Consider the following 26,478-nt stretch of genomic DNA (forward strand, 5'->3'; position numbering starts at 1 on the left):
ACAAATTTATATGACAAAAATAAAATTATCAAATTTATGTGACCCAAATACAACACATCGGCGAGGTCAGAAAACTGAATTAACATACAAGTGAAGAGTTGAGGAAAATTAGTTAGAATACAATATGTAAAATAGATATATATTTATAAAATATATAAATATAATATATATATATATATGTATATATATATATATATATATATATATATATATATATATATATATATATATATATATATATATATATATATATATATATATATATATATATATATATATATATATATATATATATATATATATATATATATATATATATATATATATATATATATATATATATATATATATATATATATATATATATATATATATATAATATCTATAAAATATAAACCCATTTATTAATTTTGTTCTATATTAATTATATTACCTTCCAATTTAATAAATCAACAACAGAAATAACACTGTTCCTAATATTGGTCTATGAAAAATTAATCGACAACAGTAATATGACCCCAAGTTAAGCCCCAAGCTCGATTCTTTCAAATGACCCGAGTTTAATGTGTGATAAGTGTAAGCAGAATTTGTTCATCAGAATCTAAAACGCTAGTAAAAGAACAGGGATTATAATTTATGCATGAAAATAATTTGCTGTTAACACTGATCTATAAAATCAAACATTCATTAATTCTGAGTTCATCTATCAAAGGTTAATAGGCACAAAACGCCATTGAGAAAATTTGTGACACGCTTAATTAACTTAAAACTATTTATATAGTGTTTAAATATATACTGTTCATAACAAATCAGCTGTTATTATAGATCGTATATCCAATAAAATTAACTGTTGAATAATATTGTATAGTTGCTCGTCAACTATTAGAAGTTACATCAGCTATTTTTTTTTTTGTAATTTTGCGTTGGGCGGCGGGGCAGTATTTAAAGTGTCAAAGACTAAATCTTAGGCTCAAAAATTCAAACCTCCCATAAACGGTCCTTTACATTATTAAACAAAAAAAACAAGTTTTTTTAAATGAAAGTAAGGAGCGAGATTAAAACTTAAAACGAACAGAAATTACTCCGTATATGAAAGGGGCCTTTCTTCCTCAACGCCCCGCTCTTTACGCTAAAGTTATGACTCTTTCTCTTAACTCTACATTTTAAAACAGTAAAAAAACTTTAGCGTAAAGAGCGGGACGTTGAGGAGGAAAAGCCCCTTTCATATACGGAGTAATTTCTGTTCATTTTAAGTTTTAATGTCGCTCCTTACTTTCATTTAAAAAAGCTTGTTTTTTTGTTTAATTTCTGGACGTTTTTGAATTAATGCATGTTTTGATCTTGGCTCTCCGCACATAAATAATTAAAACGAAATTTGCATATTAATTTTTTGGGCTAAATGGCTTTTTCATAGTTTTAATCGGAAGATTTTAAGAAAAAAGGAGCAAGGGAGGAGGCCTAGTTGCCCTCCAATAATTTTTTACGAACGTTTTCAAAAGTAAAAAATATACGTAACTTACGAATTAACTTACGTAGCGAACTTCTATATTTGTATGTTTTTATTGCGCATATGAGGGGGCTCCACCTCTCGTCGATACCTCGCTCTTTACATTAAAGCTTAAATTTTGTCCCAATTCCTTAAGAATGGCCCCTGAATCACAAAGGCCGTAGAATAAATAGTTGAAATTACTAAAAATACTTTAGCGTAAAGAGCGAGGTTTTACGAAGAGGTAAACTCCTCATATGCGTAATAATCTCTGTTCGTTTTAAGTTTTAATGCTGCTTCTCACTTTTAGTAGAAAAAACTTTTCGTATTTATTTTTTCATTATTTTTTTTTAATAATGCTCGAAAATCCTGCGCCCCCTCCATTGAAGGTCTCTTCCCCCATGAGAAGTTCCTCCATGGAAAGATCCTCCCCGGTAACCCTCCTCCCTCAACTCTTCCCCCCAAACCCCAAAAAAATCCCCCTGAAAACGCCTGTACACTTCCCAGTAACCATTACTATATGTAAACACAGGTCAAAGTTTGTAACTTGCAGCCCCTCCCACGGGGACTGCGGGAGAGTAAGTCGTCCCCAAAGACATAGTTATTAGGTTTTTCAACTATGGTGAATAAAATGGCTATCTCAGAATTTTGATCCGGTGATTTTGGGAAAAAATGAGCGTGGGAGGGGGCCTAGTTTGCCCTCCAATTTTTTGGTCACTTAAAAAAGGCACTAGAACTTTTAATTTCCATTAGAATGAGCCCTTTCGTGACATTCTAGGACCACTGAGTCGATACGATCACCCCTGGGGAAAAAAAAAAAAAAAAAACAAATAAACACGCATCCGTGATTTGTCTTCTGGCAAAAAAAGTGAAATTCCACATTTTGGCAGATAGGGGCTTGAAACTTCTCCGATACGCTGAATCTGATGGTGGGATTTTCGTTAAGATTGTATGACTTTTAGGGGGTGTTTCCCCCTATTTTCTAAAATGAGGCAAATTTTCTCAGGATCGAAAGTTCTGATGGGTAAGACTAATCTTGATGAAACTTATATATTTAAAATCAGTATTAAAATGCCATTCTTTTGATGTAACTATTGGTATCAAAATTCTATTTTTTAGAGTTTCGGTTACTATTGAGCCGGGTCGCTCCTTACTACAGTTCGTTACCACGAACTGTTTGAATACGCTGAGTTTTTTACCCCAGGCTGTCTTCAAACGGAGGGATATATTTGGACCGAGTGTGTAAAAGGACAGGTTTTTAACGTTTAAGAAAAATGTTAAAAAAAAGTAAGATTTTTTTTCAATGAAAATGTGTCGAGAATAAAAGAATTTTTTTCCGCGTTTGTTTCATACAATTTTTTTTCCTGTTCAATTTTTTTTAGGGATGATCTGCAACAAAAACACTTATAATTATCAAATGGATACAATAGGAGGGGGACGGCAGTGGAAGTTCTCCTCAAATTTAAGATAAATTCTGTTCACAAGAAAAACTATATGCTTTCTTTGTTGACACTACGAGATACCAATACCTGCAAATACCTGCTTATTGTTGCATGGCAGCGCAACATCAACAGACCACCAAAACACCTTAACAAAATCAGAGTAAACGTGGTACTCTGAAAGTATGGCCGTCACACTTCAGAGGGATCTCATTTTATTTAAAATCAGATGAGGTTTAGTATTGATCAGAAGGCAAACAATCCCCCTCCAGCCAAATTTTTGCCTCCAAAAAACCATTGCAACCCCCCATGGATTGATCAAAGGCACGAACAAAAGCATGTGATCTTGATGAAAACTATGAAACGTATTATGAACCGTGTTTGTTATTTTTGTAACGAAGTCCCAATGATTATTTTATCTAATCAGTTGTAATAGATTATTGGGAGAAATTTCTTTCAAAAAATAACTTCTAAGCCCCCTTCCCCAGGTTTAAAATAATATCTGTTTGAAAGAAAACCTGCATGCCTTCTTTGTTGACGTAACCTGCAAATACCTGCTTACTGTTGCATGACATCATAGCATCAACATAAACAGGAAAACTTCTTAACAATATCAAATTTAACGTCGTAGCGTTGGCTTATAACGTATGGTTGCTACATTTCTAATGGGTCTCATTTTACTTAATATCGGACAAGGTTTAATGTTGATCAGAAGGCTGGTCCATCTCCAGCCAAACCTTTTGCCTCCAAAAAAGTATCATAAACCCCCCCCCCATGGATTTGATTCGAAGCTTCTTAAACTTAATTCACTCAAATTTTTCATTTGACTCAAATTGGTTGGAAGGTCCAAAAAATATATCCCCAGAGAGGACAACACAATTCTAGGTGCTAAGACCCATGTTTTGGAAATGGTCCGTACTGTACAGATAAGTTATAGTAGATAAGTTAGGTATATTGTACCTTGTTCAAACACCAATCAGGAAAAGAATTTGGATCTATGTGACTGGAGGCATAAACTGCATGATCCATCCAAACCTCATCGTTCACTGCTAACTTTGCGGCAGGAATATTGGTATTTTTGGCTTTTTCAAAACAGGGATCAAGTAAGGTATTCAAGTGTGTGTATCTTCAGGGAACCTTTTAGTAGCGTTCCAGGTCAGAGATTCAAGAAATTCCATTATCTTTGAAACATAATGTGTGCTTTTTTTTGGATAGGCCTTTCCAGTAAGTACTACCGTCAATTTCTCAGTACAAGTTAATTTATTGCAGAGGATTAAGTAAGATTTCAAATTATACTGTTTCCAAGAACTTGGTATTTTTTGCTAAAAAAACTATTTGGAAAGAAATATCATTTTAAAAGGAGATACAACGTCAATAAATGCTATTATTGGACCAAAAAAAAAAATGCTTGATCACTTTAAAATTGATAAGATTAAGGAATTAAGGAAACTATTAAAAGAATCCGGACCAAAAAAAAAAATAATGAAACAAGAAATTTAAAATAAAACAGGCTGACCAAGGTAAAACAAGATAGAAGCTTATTAAGGCAGAGATTTCTAAACTTCTCCTAAAGTTTATGGGGAATCAATTTACGGTTAATATCAGCGTAAAATTGACCAAATTTTTCATGAAAGATCTTCCAATACCTAAATATTGATGTTCCGTCTTCAGAAATTTTGTTTTTGACAATTGAAGTACCGAAAAATGGAAAAGAAAACTAGAAAACCTTTGTTATAAACGCTTCCACCCACCCCATTTTTTAGAAGGGATGAGGGACAAAACTCAAAAGAAAATACTAGAATGACAGAATGTGGAGACAACAAGAAATTATAGCGGAAAACCCAAACATTTCTTGAGATGTAGGGGGGGGATTTATGGGCTTGAGTTATTTCCCCTCCATGCAAAAGTGTCTGATATGAAGCTCAAGTTCTCGTGGTTTCCTAAAACTTCCTAAAGATGATGTATGTCACAATCATTAAAATATTGTAGTGAATATTCATTCAGAGCCGCTCCTAGGGTTGGTGGTGCCTGGGGAAACACTAATTGCAGCAACCCCTCCCTATTCAAATGTGAGAAAAAAGTAAATCAAGTCAAATCAAGGTAAAAAGTTTGATCAAAGTGCCCTCTCCAGCTGTGGTGTTCCCCTCTGCCCCAGCCACGCTGTCCGAGGTGGATGCCCAAGTTTTCCCCTCCGATGAACGGCTATGCATACACTTTTTAAACAAAGATGTCGGAGCTGAAGTGCTTTTGTCCGGTTATCGTTCTTAACAAGGTTAGAAGGGTTTCTAAAGTTATCTGTATATTCTATTAGTTTCAAATATATTTCTTTTCAATTTTGGTTTCACATTACTGACATTATTCGAATATATATCTCCCATCCCCCTCTCTCTCCAGTCACATTCAATTAACCAGTAAACATAGTAGCTTTCTAACGTAGTTGCAAAGATGAATCATTGAAATGTTTCAAGCGTTGAATATTGTCTTTTTCAAATCCTATTTATTTATTTCATGAAGATACCTTTAAAATTTGGTCCTAAATTCTATCCAAATGTTTAATAGTTTGGCTCAACCTTAGGAAAATCTATCCTTGGGTAGAAAAAGTTTATCAGTCAGTGTTGTAAAGTCTTTCATTTCACACTGCTGATCTAAACATATTTGCCATTTGACCCATGTTTAACCTTTAATAGGGTTTTGAATTAAAATCAAGCTGCCATCAATCTACGGCTAATTTGAGAAAAAGCCAAGACAGATAGTCTGAGTGAGAGGCACAACTGTCATAAGACTTTTTCAGGAATGTATAAAAATGATGTTATTTTCACTTGTTGATAGATAGTCTATCATCTATCCATCCATCTTGGGTCAGACCTAAGGTAGATAGTTTTATACCAATATCTAATTCTAGCATTTGGAATATGGGGACCAGCAATCTACGTCGTAGAAGGACTGATTGTGCTTTTAACCTTGTCTATTTATTCATATATTGGCGCTCGGACCACCATTTTTGCTCCATCCAAACGACGAACCATGATTTTATGGGTTGCTGCAACGCCACTTGTAAGTTACTTTCGAACTTGAAGACAGTAGTATTAGAACCATATACATTTCTGGAAATCCAGAAAGAAGCAATGTAGAAAAGCAAAGCAAAAGAACAAATCGAGCTTGCATATATGCTGCCACATCCCATCACAAACTAGTGTTAGCAGGACCTCATATAATGTGTTAATGCTCTAATATGTTTTATAGTATATTAGTAATGTCAGTTGTTTAAAATATGAGATTCAAAATAAAGGGGTCAAGACGACCCAGTGCTTGAAATATGGAATGCCAGCAGCAGTGATAGGTAAGTTGTCTAATACTGCGAAAAAGTAGTTTTTCAGCAATTGCACTTCGAAATTGTAGCGTCGAATAGAAAATAAAACCAAATAAAGTATTTTGAGTCTACAAAACTAAAAGTTGGACCGATCAAGATTTGCAGATATCACCGATCAATAAAGCAGGAACTTTTTTATTTTATATTTTCTTTTTTCTTTTTTTTTACAGAGGATGTAAGTCAATTGTAGAAGTTCAAACTAACTTCCACATTTTAGCCCATATTCACAATATTTATTTAATCTGCTTTCAATAATGTAGTTCTTAGTTTAATATACTAATACAGCTAAAACAAGTAGAAAAATTGCAATCATAGTTTTCAACTCATCTGTCCGGTAGGGCTACCACTCCTTGGAATTTATCCCAAAATTTTTCAATTTTACTGCTCAGTTTGTGATCTTTGAACAAAATGTATATATTAAACCTTACTATAAAAAGTAAATGAGTATATTTGTATTATTATTATTTATTATCTTGGGATTCTTCTCAGACTTTTAATTATTCACTGGTGAATCTTTTCTAACTTTTCTATCCTAACATTTTTAATACTATTCTGATTCTATCGTATTATTTCTAACTTTATAAATAACTATAACATAATAACATTATATATATGTATAATAATAATGTATTTGAAAAAATAATAATAATAAAAATATAATAATAATAATAATAATAATAATAATAATAATAATAATAATAATAATAATAATAATAATAATAATAATAATAATAATAATAATAATAATAATAATAATAATAATAATAATAATAATAATAATAATAATAATAATAATAATAATAATAATAACAATAATAATAATAATAATAATAATAATAATAATAATAATAATAATAATAACAATAACAATAATAATGATAATAATAATAATAAAATAATAATAAATAGTAATAATACTAATAATATAATACAATAACATATTATATATAATATAAATAGCTATATAACATAATACTATTTATAACTATTCTAACATGTCTAAATTCTCAATAACAGCACTGCTGTCGCTATCCAGTGGTTAAAACATAAATGGTTGATTTAAGTTAAAGTAGTTTTCAGCAGTGGTGAGTAAAGACGTTCAAACTCTCAGGAACACGTCAGTGGGGCCATGAACACACTCATATACTTTTTTGACGGGCTCATAATTCGGGGAGAGGGGAGGGGGTGAAAGATTCAGAGCGTATGTTAGGTATATGAAAATATTTGACTGTCCCCTCCTTTGAACGGGTTTGGTAGGAAGATATGGGGTCTGTGGATGACATTCTGGATTGTTGAAAAGATAACAACGGTTAAGATTAAGTGTATTAAACAGTAAGAAGTACAACCTTACTAGTTTAGACAAGTTGTCTCAATATATCAAAAAACAGTATATTACAGGATATAGACTTTACAAAAGAAGTGGAAAAATAGACAGACGACTTTATGATTTTTGATTGTCATTAATGATTAGTAGAAATACAAGGAAAATGTAGCGAAAGACCTAAGATACGGGTAAAATAAAATCTTAAATTAAAAGAGTTTGTTGTTTATTATCCTTGCAAATAAAGAAAAACAAAAAACATGATACAAATTTTGAAAAAAAAAAAAACAGATCTTCGATGCCATCTTTATAAAAAACTGATCAACAAAACTATTTGACAGAATATACATCACACTTTTACAATAACCACAGCCAAAATGTCTAATATACAGGGGCTACATACAAAATAGGGCCAAATCTAAGGGGACTAGAGGGGGTAAGTACCCTGAGTGGCACGCCCGAGAGGGGTCAAAACAAGCTTAAATTGTGGTATGTTTTTGAGCAAAAATGTTAATATTTACAATATTGATGTGCAGCAGAGCACGGTAAAATCTACATTTGCCCCCTGCCCCCCTCCCGCTTTGATTTGATTTTAATTTACATATGATTTTCATTAAATTAATTACAGCCTTTTTCAATAAAAAGGCTAGTGTTCTGTGATTTTAACGTCTTGTCCTGGAATTTATTATTTTTTGGTGTATATTTAAAATTAATGGCAATTAACTTTAATTAGCAAATAGGTAAAAACATATTACAGTCAGTAAGTGAATGCGTTGACTTTACAAACATGAAATGCAAGCCTTTCAGATATGGGGCTTTTCGTATTTAAACCCATATGTAATGGAACATTGTTGAATTAAAATAAATGTCCTTGTGTCGCAAATGCTCAATCTTAGTCACTTCTTTTATTAGGTGATGAGCACCCTCAGTTTTGTCGGTATACTAGTGCCAAGAGCCAACAATGGATGCAATTACGTAAAGACTCTGTAAGTATTAATACTTCTTTTCTATAAATACTTCTATAAATTTCTATAAATACTTCTAGCCTGATTTCTAATTCATGATGATTTATGGATTGCGGAGGTCAATATGCTAAAGTATACATTTCCCTCCATCCGTTCCATTCTTCTTTTCTTGGAATGACCGTCATAATTGTCATTCGGAGGCAAGAGTTGCTTCTCTCAAATAACGTGAAAAAAGCAGAAATAAACCAAAAAAAGAAAATTGATGAGAAACTGGTCTATGCTATGGCAAGTTCATTTTTTGTCAAAATATAAAGTCAGAGAGGGTTAAGAGTTACATCTCAGACTAAATTTTGAAGTCCACAGTAAGGGCGTATCTAGGATTTCGGGGGGGAAGGGCATATTTGTCCTGGGGATACAAAAAAGTATAAATTACTTTCTTGAATGCATTTTGTTACATTTCTAAAAGTTGGGCAAAGCTTTTGGGGGTAGGGGATCAAAACCTTGGCTGCCATGGGCATGGCCTGGGTCAGTGTTGCAAAGATTATGATAGCGCTAGTTTTATTTGAACCTTGATAGGGTCAGGTGAGTGTACAAAATAGATACACACCATACACGCTGGCCGCCAAAAATAAGCCAGGGTCAGAACAAAAAGGTAGACGACTGCACTTTTTGTAGCAAATGTGTTTAATGCAGAGTCAAAAATTGATTTTCTCATTCCGTGATTAAGTGTGTATTTAAGTTTAGTTCATATATACATATCAGTGATTTTGAAATATCACAAGACATAGGTCACAACATTATAATATTACAGTATGTTGCAAAAATCTGTCTTGAATATTTGGATTTATAATGCATTCTTTCTTTTGCTTTAATATTAGCTTCTGATGTCAGTGCTTTTTATTGATCTGAATGCAATTTTTAATGGGAAACTAAAATGAATATTTTGTTTTCTTTTAATATGGCCCATTGGTATTATGGTCATTTATTTATTTGAATGTAATATCGAAAGGGAAACAAAGAAAAATATATTTTAAAAAGTTACTCATTAGGGCCTAAGTACTTAATTAAAAAGTGGGGAATTGGAAAGTAAAAATCGGTCTTTACTATCTTCATTGTGAGCAAGTATTTAAAATGTTTTAATGTAAACCAAGCAAACTATGTTAGTGCATCAAAAGTTGATAAAATTCAGTACTTGTAGGTAGTTCTCATTTCCAGTACTGGCTCGTACTATAGGTTCACTGGATCAGTGAGCTTCCTAGCAAATAGATTTAATAAGTACAATTAAATGATATTTAAATAAACTGGATATATTAAGAGTTTGGTTTAATAAATGTAATTGAATAGATTGGGGGTTGGGGTTGTGTCAAGGCGTGGGGTTGTGATAGGATGTGGGGGTTGTGACAAGAGGATGAGGGATAGGCACGGTAACATTAGCATTAGATTTAGCAAAAAAGAGCTGAGCGCATACAAAATTCTTCCTTTGATCCAAAATTCTTATCCAGTTAGAAAATACCTTGTTTCTGATCCTGTTATTTCTGTATAAAAAAATTTATATATGTAATGTTTGACTAATTAAAGCTTCTATGCTTAAATTAGTTAAGAAATTTTACTAATTTCCAAAAAAAAATTAATAGAAAAACACAAAATTCCATCTGAAATAACAGTTAAACACATTCAGATTGGTTTCTTCTATGAGCAAAAAGTAAATTATTTTGAGGTGCGATAATAGGGAAGGAGATTTGAATATTCTTCTTCTCACCAAAATATGCTTAATGCTTTTTACGGTTTTTAATACTACTCTTTGATTATGCAGGAGCTATACTATCCGCCTCGACAAGAATTTTAGACAGCATTCAAAAGAAGAATTTCTATATTACTACGTTTATCAACTCATTGTATCACCAAGCCGCCTATGGCCACATAGTTTTGCAAGCTCCTACTCTGTCTGAATCTATTCCAAAATTCCCGCTTTTTCCATCCCCCCCTCTATGAATTTCATATTTATCTTAAATCCTTTCTTATGACCTTTTCCCATGCCCTTCCAGGCAGCCAGCCTTTGGTCCCTCCACCCCTGATGGATCTCGTGTAGCATAGTAGATTGATGCTCTGCTGGCAATAAGAGATCCAGGGTTCGATCCCCACCGCAGCAAGGCTGGGCGACAAGCTTGCAAATTGTCCCTGTAAAAAAGACCAAGCCACTGAAACGTCGATTAGACGCCCTATGTGCCATTGGGCTCTGGAGCTTTTTATCCTTTTTTATCCCCCTGATAGAGTTCCAAAAAGCACAATCTTTGGTAATCTATTATCCTTCATCTTTAAGACATGGCTTGGTCATCTTCAACTTTTTCATTGACATACAACCCTAGAAAGTGAGGTCAATGCTCATCTTTCTTACGACCCATTGTTTACGCATTTTTCGAATAGCTTTCATAAAGCGTTTTTTATTTTATATTAACTTTTCGATTTTTTATATAGTTTCATGCCTTGGGTTTTAATGCACCTGGTCAACCTTACCCTAAATTTTCATGGTGGAGTGAATCACCTTGTGCCACAGTTAATGAGAGACAAAGCTACCCTTGCTACGTGTCGACCGTTTTGCTGCTGTTTTGGCCTCTATTGGAAAAATGTTCCATATAACAAGTAAGTTCCATATAACAAGTATAATACTTCTCTTATGCTGCCTTAATTCAGATGAAATATTGGTCTTTAAGGATACTGTTTTAGATGGTTCATCACCTTGCCACGATTTCTAATTTAGACTATGACAGCTATGACCTCTCCCAGCAACCGATGAACACAATGCCATTAGCTTCTCTGTGCACAGTGGTTAGATCCTAAGACCACCATATATTACTAGTTTTATGCCACAATGTTATGCAACTTTTATACCAGTCACTGTATTGATTCAGTTTTCCATATTCTGTCCTGAACACAGGCTACACCGGCTGACTAAAGTTAGTCTTGACAAGAGACTGTAGGTTTTTTATCAAGAATAAATATAAAATCCCCGTTTTTTTAACTGAAAGTAAGGAGTAACATTAAAACTTAAAATCAACAGAAATTATTATGTATACAAGGGGGCTGCCCCTTTGAGAGATATTTCTGAGAATTTTTAATGAAAATGCCTTGTTTCTATTGCTCTACTAGATGCACCTGCTTGTTACATTCAATTGATTTAAATCTTGATACTATCAAAATCATATTTTTAAAATGAAACATGCAAACCATGCAAAAAGATACACATTCTTGCAGTTGATTGTTTCTAAGGGATTTTAATGAAAATGCCACGTTTCTTTGAACCAAGATTATCCATATTCACGCCACTGTGACAATATGCGGCTGACTCACCCTAGAAAGCAATTCCAGACTGGAAGGCATGTTATTAGAGGTAAATTTAAGCCATATTGAGAGATATTTTTGATAGGCCACAATAAAAATGTCTTGTTTATATTGCTCTATTAGATGCGACTGCCTGTTACATTCGATTAATTAAGATCTTGATACTAGCAAAACCACATTTTGAAAAATTAGACACGCAAATGATGAAAAAAGAGACACATTTTTACATTCGGTTATTTCTGAGAGGATCTATTGAAAATGCCACGTTTTTTTAGCCAAGACTATACATATTCACGCCATCGTGACAGCATGTGGATGGTCCACCTTAGCAAGCTATTCCAGTGGGGGGGGGTGTTATTAGAGGTAAATCTAGTCCATATTAAGTGATATTACTGTGAGCTCTTAATGAAAATGTCTTATTTCTTTGACTGAGTATTAGATTTCAGTACCCCTCCGCCAAAAAATTCTTTTAACACCTCCCATCTTAACTCTAAGCTGTAGAACGTGATAGTCCAAGGCAATTCACGCCACCGTGGGTAATAACTGATGACACATGACACCCTCTGGCACCCCTTATCATTTCTCAGACATTTTCAGGTATTTTCTCATTTAAAAATATGTTTTAAATCCATTGGATCGTGTTTTCGCATGCCACTCTCAATATAATACGCCGTGTCAATTCACGTCACCGTGCCGCATTATGACTGGCCCTCTGGCACCGTCTGCATACCGTTATCATACGTAAGGTATTTTTGGAGATTATCTTCCAAAAATGTATGTTTACATTAGAGTCGATCGTTTAAACTTAATGAAAAATCGGAGAATGATGCAAACTTGTTCAAAACATAGGAAAACAACCTTTCTTAGAGAATTCTTAGAGATGCTTTCTTAGAGAATGATATAACCTTGTTTATAACATAGGAAAATTATCCTTCTTAGACCAGTTTAGAGATATTTTTGTTGGGAATGATATAAAGTTGTTCAAAACATAGGAAAGAGAATGATATAAACATAGCTAAGCGAATGATACAAACTTGTTCATAACATAGGAAAATACTCCTTCTTCGAGAATTTGTAGAGATTGTTTCGTAGAGAATGATAAAAACTTGTTCAAAACATAGGAAAATAGTCTTTCTTAGAGAACGACAGTGTAGACCTCACGTGTACGCTGTCAAAACACCCGCGTGTCCCATTACGTAAAACCCATGTGTGTCTCCCATCATTACATAACACCAACGTGTGCGCGCTCCTCAGTTACAACGGATATTTTCCCACGTGTCCCTGAAGTCAAGCATGTCAAGCAAGATTGCGTTATCCTTAACATAAGTAAACATTCCCTTATTATATAAGAACTAAAGAAATCATGAAGGAAAACGTCTTAAAGAAAAATCTCTTGAAAACGTCTTGAAATGTCTTGAACTGTCTTGAAAAATGCTTTGAAGAAATGTGTTTCAAAAATGTCTTCAAATGTCTTGAAACGTCTTGAAAACGTCTTGAAGTAAAATATCTTTTCAAAAATTCTGGAAGCGTCTTGAAAAAACCTCTTGAAGAAAAATGTCTTAATAAAACTCCCCCACTTGACAAGAGGACTCTAACTTATCCTGTTATGTAACATCCCAAACCCTTTTATAGAACATTTGAAGAAATCCTAGGATAAAGTAACGCAAGATTGCGTTACCCTCATCTTCAATTACGTAACAGACATCTGAAAACATTCCCTATGACATGCACCTGCGTCTTGAGGGGGTCGTTGTTTAACTGAAATCATTAAGGGAAGAAAGGAGTAGTGGTTACGGATACCGTAAAACCAATGAGAGTTACGGGTCTCGTAAAACCAGTCAAAGAAACGAGGCATTTTCATTACAACCTCCCAGTAATGTCTCTTAATATGGATTGAACTTTCCTCTAATAACAACCCTCCCCCTCTGGAATTGCTTGCCTGGGTGGGCAAGCCACATATTGTCACAGTGAGCTAAATGCACATAGTCTTGGCTCAAAGAAACGTGTCATTTAATTAAAAGCTCTCAGAAATACCCGAATGCAAAAAATGTGTCTCTTTTTCATCGTTTGCGCGTTTCATTTTTCAAAATGTAATTTTGATAGTATCAAGGCTTAAATTAATTGCATTAATATGCAGGTGCATCTAGTAGAGCAATAGAAAGAAGGCATTTTTAGTAAGATCTCTCGGAAATATCTCTTAATGGGGCTTAAATTTACACCTAATAACAACCCTTCCCCTCTGGAATCGCTTACTAGGGTGGGCCAACCATATATTGTCACGGTGGCGTGAATATGCAGTCTTGGCTCAAAGAAACATTCATTAAACATTGGCATTTCATTTAAAGCTCTCAGAAATACCCGAATACAAAAATACGTCGCTTTTCCATCGTTTGCGTTTTTCATTTTTCAAAATATGATTTTGCTAGTATCAAGATTCAAGTTAATTGAATGGAACCTGCAGGTGCTTCTAAGCGAGCAATAGAAAAGAGGCATTTTTGTTAAGACCTCTTAGAAATATATCTTAATGGGGCTTAAGTTTATATCTATTAAGAACCCTTCCCCTCAGGAATTGCTTGATAGGCCGGACCAGCCTCATATTGACACGGTGACGTGAATATGTTGTCTTAGCTCAAAGAAATGTAGCATTTTCATCAAAAGCTCTCACATATTAGTGAATGCAAAAAGATGTCTCTTTTTACATTGTTTGCGTGTTTCATTTTTTAAAATATCATTTTGCTAGTGTCAAGACTTAAACTAATAAAATGTAACAAACAGGCTCATCTAATACAGCGATAGAAAAGAAGCATTTTCATTAAGAATCCTCAGAAATATCTTTCAATATGGTTTAAATTTACCTCAAACACAAAGAAACGTGGCATTTTCATTAAAGGCTCGCAGAAATAACCGAATTCAATAATTTTTCATTTTTTCATCATTTCCGTGTTTCGTTTTTCAAAATATTATTTTGCTAATATCAAGATTCACGCTGGTTGAAAGTGAAAGGCAGGTGCATCTAAGAGAGCAATAGAATCGAGGTACTTTCATTATGACCTCTCAGAAATATCTCTTGATATGGCCTATATCTACCTGTAATAACAACTCCCCCTCTGGAAATATTTGCTAGGGTGGGCCATCCACATATTGTTATGGTGGCGTGAATACTTATAGTGTTGGCTCAAAGATACGTGGTATTTTCGTTCAAAACTTTCAGAAAGAACCAAATTCAAAAATGTGTCTTTTTTCATCGTTTGCATTTTTCATTTTTCAAAATGTGATGTTGCTAGTATTAAGATTCAAATAAATGGAGTTTAACAGGCAGGTGTATCTAATAGAGCAATAGAAACGGGGCATTATCATTAAGACCTCTCAGATATATATCTTAATATGGCTTAAATTTACCTTTATTAACAACCCTCTCCCTCCGGAAGTTCTTACTAGGGTAGGCCAGCCAGATATTATCACCGTGGCGTGAATATGCATATTATTGGCTCAAAGAAACGTAGATCTTCATTAAAAGCTCTCAATAATAACCGAATGCAAAATGTGATGTTCTTAGTATCAAGCTTCAAATTAATGGGATTTAACAGGCAGGAGCATCTAATATATAAAAAATCAACAGCATTAGGATGGTTGTGTGCTCTCATGTGGAAAAGGTTGGAAACATGCCATTCATTTAATCTTTTTGGAAAGCGGACAAAAATTCCCCCATACATAGAATAGGTTATCAGATAGAAAGTATTCTCCGAATCAAAATATTAGGGAGGCTTTCTTGTTTCAGCTGTCAAGCGCTCGATTCTGTTGAGAGGAAATCTCTTTCGGTTCCTAGTGCTTACAAAAACCCTTATATTATAAAGGTTCCCTGAGAAATAAACGCATTGAAAAAAGAAATCTCTTAAGGTATTACGTAACGTTTCACGTGTGCATCAACATTAAAAAACATCCACTGCAACTGGCAATTCACCTATGAACATCAAATGTAATGACATGGACATGGAAAAAGTGGTCCATTTCAAATATCTTGGCAGCACCATAGAGAACACGGGATCCACAGCCAAAAAAGTCATCGCCCGATTTGGACAGGCTAGGAGCACCTTCAACCGGCTCAAAAAAGTTTGAAGGTCGAGTACTTTCTCTCTCCAGCTTAAGTTCCGCCTTTTCAACAGCCACGTCCTGCCCGTCCTCCTCTATGCATCTGAAACATGGCATCTCAACCAAGAACAAGAGTCAGTCTTTCGAAAACATGTACCTCCGTAGACTTCTCCATATCCACTGGATCCAGAAAGTAACAAACGAGCACATTAGAAATATCACAGGTCAATCGTCTGTCATCGAGACCATTCGAAGTCGTAGATGGGGCTACCTCAGACATGTCCTGCGCAGGGATGATTCCAGAATCCCTAAATCTACACTTTTCTGGTTGCCTGAAGGCACCTGCCGCAGAGAAAGACCCAAAAATACACCCCGTTGCACCTACAGCAACGACTTGCGGCACCTTCATGCCCCAATACAGCCGGAGTGGAAAGATGTCATCGTAGCCGCAAGTTTCAGAGACGACAGGAGACTCTTCTTGGATGCCCTGGGCATCTCTGGAGACACAGGGGGATCTACGGTCTAAGGAAACGTGAGTGTCCTCCTTAGTTACAAGCGTAGATTCCCCACGGGTCTTGAAGAAACAAGTCACGCGAGAATGCATCATCCTTAACATAGTTAAACATTCCCTGTCACGTTAGAACCAAAAAAAAATTGAAGAAAAACGTCTTCAGAAAAATGTCTTTAAAATTTCTTGAAACGTCATGAAAAACGTCTTGAAGAAAATGTCTTTAGAAACGTCTTGAAATGTCTTGAAACGTTTTTAAAAACGTCTTGAAGAAAAATGTCTTAAGGAATGCCCTGAAATTTCTGAAAGAAAACATTCCCAATTACGTAACAGCCAAAGAAAACATGATTTGATGGGGCCTTGAAGGTTTTTGTCCTGGCCCTCTCGGGTTTTTGGCAATCAAAGAAAAAACACTCTCTATTACGTAATATACACCTGAATCTCTTAGAAAGCATTTCCTTTTATGTAACATGTACCTACATCTTGAAGAAAATCGACAACACTTGCGTCTTAAGAATATCGCCGTTAAACGTCTTCGTCGTCTAAAATTATTAAAGGAAGAAAAAAAAGTGGGTATGGCTCATTCTAAATAGATTGGAGTATTATTACTTCCAGCAACAAATAGTTATCTCCAGTTAGATACAATCTTATTTAGCTAGAACCAGAAAAGACAAATACTATATATTAGCATTCAGAGCTCTTGACATGTTTCTGGTTTTTCTTTTGAAATGCTAGAGAAGTCAAAATTTTCAACACCATAGGTGTCTTCAGTAAACTCTAAGTTCATTATAGCATGCATGACAATCCTTTGGAACCATGGACTACTTCTTACATTGGGCAATTTCTGTTCGTTTTAAATTTGAATGCCGTTATTTACTTCAACCAAGAAAACCACGATTTTTTCCATGTAAATTCGGTCAAAGTAATAAATCACACAGTTCTAACAGGATGATTTTAAGATTTCATTTGTTTTTTTCTCTCTTATGTTTCATTTTGATAATGACACGGAAAATCCATAAGTCAATATACTTGGAGTGTTTGGACACAGACAGAATTAAGAACAGGCTAATAGGTTTTAGCTTTATTTAAGTTTTAGCGAATTACTAGGCACTTTTGCTTATCAGTTTTGTTATGCAATGACTGAGTTGAAGTTTAGCGGAACTGGGGTTTCCCAAGCTTCTAGAGACTTGTGTTTTTTTTCATTTGAAAGAGTGGCCTTGATGCTGTTGTCTAAAAAAGGATAACCCATCACGATAATAAATAAAAATATGGTTTTTTTTTTTCCATGATCAGTTTCAACGCACACATTCTTTTGAAGATACACAGATTTTAAGGTCAAAATTTTGAAGTTCACTGGGTCTTTCTCAAGCTAAGGTATCAGAAGTTTTTTGCCTATTTCCTTATCGGTGAACGGAAAACGTAAACAATTTTTCCGCCATGCCTATGAACGTACGACAAGAAGTGTGACTGTAAATACTTTAACCTATCAAACCCTACGGGATAACGATCCATAAGTAAAGAAAAACTCGTGACAATAGTAGTATAAATTGTAGACAACGTAAGTTAGGAAACAACATATCAAACAGTTCGCGGCAGCAAACTATAGTATGGAGCAACGTGGCTCAATAGCAACCACAACTATAAAAAAATGTCTTATATGAATTGATACATCAAAAGAATCGTCTTTTTATGGTGATTCCAAATCTATAAAACTGATTAAGTTTACCGTTACCCATCAAAAGATGTGAGCCTGAGGAAATTTGCCTAATTTTCGAAAAAGTAGGGAAACAATCCCTACAAGTCAAGAAAGGAAAAAGTCAATGAAAATCACACCATCAGATTCAGCGTATCAGAGAACCCTACTGTAGAGGTTTCAAGCTTGTAGCTAAAAAATTTGGAATTGCGTTTTTTTTCCCAGAAGAAAGATCACGAATGTGTGATTATTTGTTTTTCTTTTTATTTTTTTCCAGGGGTGATCGTATCAAACCAATGGTACTAAAAGATCGATAGAGGGCTCATTCGAACGGAAATTAAAAGTTATAATGTTTAAGCCACCAAAACAATTGGAGGGCAGCTAGACCGCTAAATAAAATTTATATCAAAAAGTTTGTGGTAATAAACTGTAAGTAAGGAGCGACTTGGCTCAATAGTAACTGAATTCAAAAAACAGAATGTTGATAAAATCAGATAAATCAAATTAATATGCTTTTTATATTGATCTTGTGAGAATTTCCCGATATCCAAAGAAGGGTAGAAACACCCTCAAAACGTCAAGCATTCTTAATGGCTGTTTGCTATTAATGCAGTTTGCAATCTTAATAGCTTAACGGCAACCTTAAGGCTGTTTGGTACCTTGTGCTGTTAGTTTATTTGTTGCTTATTTTTCAACCACTTCCCCCTTTCTAAGATGTTTCCATTGAATTTTTTTCTGCTATCTTTATTGGACAATTTTTTAAAGTGACTTATTACCCCCCCCCCATAGATCTTGAAAAAACATTCCACTCCTACGTAATTTTTGGTGAATTGATGCCACTGAAGGCTTACCCACCTAAATGGGCATTGTGCTTGCCCACATCACATGCAGGAAAAATAAATATTAATGTGTTTTAAAGAGCTCTTGGTAACAAAGTGTAGTCTAAGTAAGGAGCGACGGCGCTTAATAACAACCGAAACTCTAAAAAACAATGTTTTAATAACAATAGATATATCAAAAGAATTGAATTTTTATGCTGATTCAAAATAAATAAAGTTCACCAAGTTTAATCTAACTCATCAAAAGCTACTGACCTAAGAAAATTTGCCCCATTTTTGTAAAAGGGGAAAAACACCCCCAAAAAGTCAGGCGATATTGTCGAAAATGTTGGCGATCAAGACTCAGCACATCAGAGAACCCGACTACAAAGGTTTCAAGCTCCTATTTACACGATGTGGAATTCAGTATTTTGGCCAGAAGAAAGATCACGGATGCGTGTTTATTTGTTTACTTTTCCCCCAGGGGTGATCGTACCAAACAATTTATCCTAGAAGATCGGCAGAGGGCTCACTTGACCAGAAATCAAAAGCTCTAGTGCAATTTTTAAGTGATAAAAAAGATCCACGTCCCTTTTTTCCACAAAGTAATCTGATTAAAACTTTGAGATAGCTATCTGATTCAGCATAGAGGAAAGGTCCGATAATTATGCCTTTGGGGATAAAATGGCCCCATAGTCCCTGGAGAAAATGTAAGCACTAAATTACGCAATTTCCCCATTGATAACATATTGTCTTTGTTATTGGGTAATATAGTGAGTTTTTTAGAAGGGGGAGCTACCCTCCAATCTTTTTGGTCACTTAAAAAGAGCACTTGCAAATTTCTGCACAATCTGTTTCGGTTGATATCTGAACAACATAATCGAAATACGCGCTCTGCCTTTGACCTTCGAGTGAGACGAACTCCAGCAGTACGTTCAGATTTTTCCCCGGATGTAGCATGTGCTAAAGTGTGGAACATGCTTCCAAAAGAGATGAGATGTAGGAGCTCCCTCGGGTCTTTCAAAAATAATTTAAGTAAATATTTAGTTAAAGGTCAATAAGTGAATGAAAAAAAAAGAATGATAAATTAAATTAGATGAACTTCAGATTTTTTAGTATATTTAGGTAAGGTGGTTGTACGTCCGGGGAGGGCGGGAGGAACTCTATGGTTAAGATTATATAATGAGGAGGCGTGAGGTTGTGTCGAAGAGTGAAGTGGTAGCCGTTTTATCTTTATGGGTCTCAACGTGAGTTTTGTCACATAACAGTGTACTTTAAGTTTAGTTATTTCATTTTTTTTTATTAAACCCGATTGAACCTTGAAAAACTGGCAGCATGTTAAAACTTTTTCATTATGAAATTTTGAATTCAAATACTAGTTTAATCCGTCTCCTATCATTGGGGCATTAAGGCCGTTTTATTGTAGCATATAGGCATTCACAAAAGGGAAAATATGTGCATCATGTCCAGCAGCGAGTAAGCCTCCCTGTCAGAAAATCCAGTTCACTATAAAGTGTCAAGTGACCTTTCCATTATTCCTAAATAACAATTATCCGCAAAAGAAAAGACGTATGATAGGTAACTTGTTACCGGTCGCAAAGAGATATAATTGTAAGGGATATACTCAATTTTTGTTGCTGTTGTTTTTGTTTTCTTCAGAGTGCATTTTCTGTAATTTTTCTCCATTTAATCCATTTTTGTCTGCAACTTCTCATCACTTAAAAGTGAAATAGAGAAAGAACTTGTCTATTCACCAATGGACATAGTCAATAGAGGAAGAATTCAGTGTATGACGATGCACTATCTACAATTACCACCGTTTTTTGTTGAGCACCTTTGAGCAATATGTCCATTAGAGATTGACATAATATGTCTAAGACATAGCGAAAAACCATGGTGAGTGGTGAAAAATGGTGATTAAGTGGTGAAAATGGTAGAAAATATATTACGATTATGAGTTTTGCGTTGAATCAGTAGAAAAGATAAGATATTCATTTTTTTATCTATCTTTATTTTTTATATATTTCACTTTGAATTTCGGAGGTCAACAAGCAAAATAGCAAAGTCAATAAACATAACAGGACAAAAACATCAGTAAAGTTCGACAAACCCGACAAACTTAAAACTGGTAACAGAGTTAAATAATTAAATTTTCAGAAGGAACAAATCATTCATTAATCATTATTTAAAACTGTTATTTTGCCGAATTCATCAAAAAGTATATAAATAAATAAATGGACGATAACATGTTAAAAGATAAAACAAATAATATATACATATATATATATATATATATATATATATATATATATATATATATATATATATATATATATATATATATATATATATATATATATATGTATATATATATATATATATATATATATATATATATATATATATATATATATATATATATATATATATATATATATATATATATATGTATATATATATATATATATATATATATATATATATATATATATATATATATATATATATATATATATATATATATATATATATATATATATGAAGGAAATGAATGAAGATATACAAAACATGGGTAACGCCTGTACAATTGTTTTTGTTTTCGTTGCAATGTATCTTCTGTCATTTTTAAATTTTAAATAAGACTAATAGCGTCGCTTTATTGAACTTGATCTCAACTCTAAATTTCTAATTATAGAAGAACAATGAGGATAGTGCGAGCCCTTGTCTACCAAGTTCCATTAACGCAGTTCTTGATTGTTTTTGCCGGACACGTCCTTGAGCAGAGTGGGCTTTATACTGTTGGATATGTATGTATTTTATCTTCTACAAAATAATAGTTTGAAACATAATGAAGAGATAGAAAGGAAATGTAGTAGTTAAGTGTATAGATAACTAGACTGAACAATAAACTGCCATAAAACAAATACAAAACTTGAGAAGGCAATGTACTTGAAGCATAAATAAAAGAGGGCTATGTTTATAATTCTGCTTGGAATTAACACTTAACTGATAGATGCATTTATCTTTCTAATTGCATAGCGTATTTTAGAGTTTGAAATGTTTGGAAGCCAAAAATTTCTTATGCTTTAATAAATTTCTTCGTAAAGAAAAAAGGTCCTGAAAAGTTCATAGAGAATGGTAAAGACCGCCAGTACGGTCACCACAAATATGACAAGCATACGTATCTGCAGTTATGCCCTTTCTTCCGTTAGAAATTTTGTCCATTAAACTTGTTAGGAATTTGGAACAAACTGTGTTCATCATTTTAGTCTTGTTTACATACGCGTAACTTATAGTTATCCGCCAGAACTTTTCGTAATCTCGTTTTATCAAAGCAGTATATAAAGTAAACTGAGGGACATTTGACTAAAACGCACAAATCATTTTATATATTACATGTTGAGTCCTTTTGTATAATTCTCGTGAAGATCACTCGTTTTCTGGGATTTTAAATAATTGTTCAATTCTATGGAAATTTTCTTTTACTAATAACTTTTAATGAGTAAATTTAAAATTAGTGAGATAATCGATATTTAACTGGCAGATTTTTTTCGTCTACTTGTAATCGGAATTTCATTTTTTTGTGTTTTGGTCTCTATTAACAAGGGTTGCTTCAATCATCCGTTCATCCCTTCAACCCGATCGTTAACCGATTGTTGTCATTCAATTTTAATACCCTTTTAACAAATAAATCGACAATAGTAATCATCCCTGAAAACGTACACCCCTTCAGATACTATCTTGGTGTGTGTGTGTGGGGGGGGGTATGCAATATTCCAAATAGATTTTAATTATCATCTCCATGAACAAAGCTCCTGAACAAAATTCAAAGGAATTTAGCTATATTTAAATTATTAATGCAATGACAGAGGATCTGTAATCCCGTAGTACCCACATTTCAAGCTTAGTCAAAACTATCTATCGGATTGAACGGAGGTATGGGGTTATTTACACCCACCCTACCCTCTGTATATTTTGCATTTATCTGAAAGACTTCCTACTAAAAACGGAAAATCTGCGCCTTAAAATATTCTTTTTTAAGACTTGAGTGTTACTTCAATCTCCACTTGAACAAGCCCCTTATCAAGAAGTCAACATTAGTTTTCGCTGAAATACAAAACTGAAAATAGGTTTTACTTCCTCCTTTGCTTAAACATTCCCACGAGATATATTTAACTTAAATGATAATAACATCCCGAGGGGTATTTTATCACTGGTATCTTATAATCTGAACATAGAAAATTCAATTACTTCCATAAAAATGAAAACAAAAAAAAAACATTTATTCTATAGGGCAGTAATTTTTTAACTTGTCTCTTGTTTTCACTTTACCAAGGGAGCAGGGAGGGAGATTATACAAGAAGAGGGATTTTAAACCTCAAATTAAGGATATTTAGCCATGGAAATTGCAATGGTACCCTTTGTTAAGCTACCCAGCCTTTCCACTTAGGAAAGTCATCTTTGGTGTCACGTAATATTTCACCTGGAGTTATTTGGATGCGGCTATAAGAAGTAGGTAGACATGAGAAATTGCATTTGAGTTAACCCTTAAATATATCTCTGCCATTTTGCAGTATCCTGCTAGTCCTGGCCAAAAAAACTAAGTGAGGGGATGCATATTAACTATGCAAAAATTGATTTTCCTTGATCATCAAAATGAGGAGGGCAGTCAAAGTCTTTATTGCTGTGGCACGATCTCCTCTGTTACTTAAAAACGGCATTAAATATTGCGATTCCCCTTCAAGTGAGTCCTCCCTCAATGTTCTACAACCGCTGGCCTGATACGATCAACCCTGACAATAAAAGAAAAAGGAGATACATCAGTGTTAGGCTACACCGATGTAAAAATGAACATAATAAATTGAGATTATATTAAGTAGTATTCCCATTTTATTTATTTCTTCTGTGTATTTTATGTGTTATGTGTGTGTGTGTGTATTATATATGACATTCCACACGAGGTTTGCCACAATCAAAAGCCTGATTAGCCAAATCGCATATAAGCAAAGAGCCAATATATTTCACCAGCCAGTTAACCAATTTTGTCCATGCTTTTTGTTTCAACCCATAACAAATATGGCCTCTTTGATTTCATTGTTAAAATCGTTGGAGTTACGACTTGAAAAAAAAGATTTAGCTACAACCAGGCAACTTTATGTTGCCACTTTATTGACTCAATTTTCTACCATCTGACTGGAAACATTTGGGTAGACATTACCCTCTCCATAACAGACATCTATGGTCCAAAACGGGAGTTAATGCTTTCTTATATTTTTTTTTTCTTGTAGATAGGACCCGATGATTCATATTTATGGCTGAGTTTGCTAAACTTCACCACGTTTTTGTTTGCCATGTGGGGTGTAAACATGATCATCGCAATGTCAGCCGAAAGACTTGCCCACATCAAATATAGTGTAAGTACCTATTATATCCCTCTCTGGCTCTATGGATAAAAAATAGAAAACATGAAAATATAATTCACGTACGAATTACAATATTTTTATTAAACTATCAGCCCGCATCATAAGTGTCCATAAGCGATACTGTGGAATACAGAAAACTGAAAACAAATGAAATATAGATTAAATAAATTGAACAGATTACATACTACTACTGCTACTAGCAACTCACCGCAGCACCAAGCAACCAAAGGCCAACACACCTACGCACGCTCCTCCTACATCCCAATCTATTCAAAGTTTTCCGTTTAGCCCTAGACGGTTGGCCGAAAAGGACTATCTTCGGCAATCTGTCATCCTTCATGTGCAGAACATGCCTTAGCCATCCCAACCTTTCTTTCATTATAGCCCTAGAAAGCGGGATCGAACGACGTTTTTCGTACATCCTACAGTTTGAAATACGGTCAGTCAGCCGGGTACCCAGAACAATCCGCTGGCAAATTCTCTTGGAAACATCTAGTAAATCTTCAACTGCTTTTCGGAGCGCCAATGCTTCAGAGCCATATTTGACCACTGTCATCAATGTACCTTCCAATATTATAATCTTAATTTGTAGACTTGTATTCCTATTCTTCCAAACTATTTTTTAGGATGAAAAAGCACCCTGAGCCTTGGCTATTCTACCCTTAACTTCTTCACTACTCCCAGCGTCTTTACTAATAATACTACCAAGATAAGTGCAGCTGCCCACCTGATCAATCTTTTTGTTACCCAACATCACCTTTTATTTTAGCCTTATTTCCTTAGTCTTCTTAATACTGATTTTCAAACCAATTCTAGCACCCTGAACTCGCAAAACCTCTAAAAGTTCAATCAATTTGCTCACACTTTCATCTCGGATGCTTAAATCATCAGCATAATCTAAGTCCTGGAGAGTTTTTCCTCCCATTTGATTCGGTGGTCTCCCATTGCCTTTCCTGTGCTCCTTAAGCCACAGTACACCAAAATGATTCATATAAATGGGATAGAGCAAAACCTTGCTTAACTCCTGATTTAATACAAAACCAGCACCTAACTTCATTTCTTACTTTCATCGAAGCAGTTTTATTCTCGTACATAGCACTAATCACTTAACGTATTTGTCTGGCATACCTTATAACGATAAGACCATTGCTGGTGTTTAGCAATTTAGGTACTTCTCAATTATTAACCTAAGAGTGAAAATTTAGTCGACATATCCTCTGCCTTTTCTAAAACCGCACTTTGTTTTAAAGTCTATATACTGCAGCTATGTTAGACCTTCTCTTGAGTATGCATGCCCTGTTTGGCATCCGGGATTGACAAAAGATCAAACAGATAGACTTGAGACGATAAAAAAAAGAGCTGTAAAAATTATACTTGGACAAAAATATTCGACATACGAGGATGCGCTGAAACAACTCAATTTGGACTCGCTTGATTGTCGTTTAACATATAGATTTGGAATAAATTGTTCGAATTCCCCAGCTCATTGTCGTCTACTACCCAACCTTGAGAGCCCCCCAACTGAAGGACTAGTTACTTGACTCCGACAAATAAAAAAGAATTGTCCACAGTTACTGACTTGCTCAGCCTATAGTACTGAGAGATATCGTAAATCATTTGTCCTATATTTTACCCGTCATTATAAAAATATTGACATGACTAATATTTAATGTTTGATTAATATGTGTTTGATTAATATATTGTTTGATTAAATTATCCTGTGAGTGTTTTTGAAGGTATAAATTGTTTTTGTCTCGACGTGCTAATGCTAGTTCCGGTTATTGTAGTGAATAAATATATTCTATTCTATTCTAATATCTCCTAGTAAAAACACCATATTTCTACCTGGGACTCTGTCTATTTGCTCCTGTCCGTATGCTCATTATCTAATTCAGTTTGTTTGAAAGCTCATCTGCATAAACATAGAAGGAGCTTATAGTAAATGAAAAAAGAAATAATATCAAAGGAACATTTACTTGAACAACACAGCCACAAGAGCATGTAAATGCAACCAAATATGAGAGAAA

General features: G+C 34.2%; 1 protein-coding gene across 3 annotated transcripts in view; it reads left to right on the plus strand.

Annotated features, from left to right (window-relative positions):
- LOC136027439 (organic solute transporter subunit alpha-like) overlaps positions 1-26,478 on the plus strand; it is a 70,619-nt gene that overhangs the window by 35,098 nt on the left and 9,043 nt on the right. For all 3 annotated transcript variants that reach the window (XM_065704720.1, XM_065704719.1, XM_065704718.1), the window contains 5 exons: positions 5,828-5,979; positions 8,529-8,602; positions 11,057-11,221; positions 21,724-21,835; positions 24,317-24,442. In XM_065704720.1, the coding sequence (XP_065560792.1) occupies positions 5,828-5,979; positions 8,529-8,602; positions 11,057-11,221; positions 21,724-21,835; positions 24,317-24,442 (629 nt within the window). The remainder of the gene's footprint in view (positions 1-5,827; positions 5,980-8,528; positions 8,603-11,056; positions 11,222-21,723; positions 21,836-24,316; positions 24,443-26,478) is intronic.

Source organism: Artemia franciscana, chromosome 5 (genome assembly GCF_032884065.1).
Source record: "Artemia franciscana chromosome 5, ASM3288406v1, whole genome shotgun sequence".
Lineage (NCBI taxonomy): Eukaryota > Metazoa > Arthropoda > Branchiopoda > Anostraca > Artemiidae > Artemia > Artemia franciscana.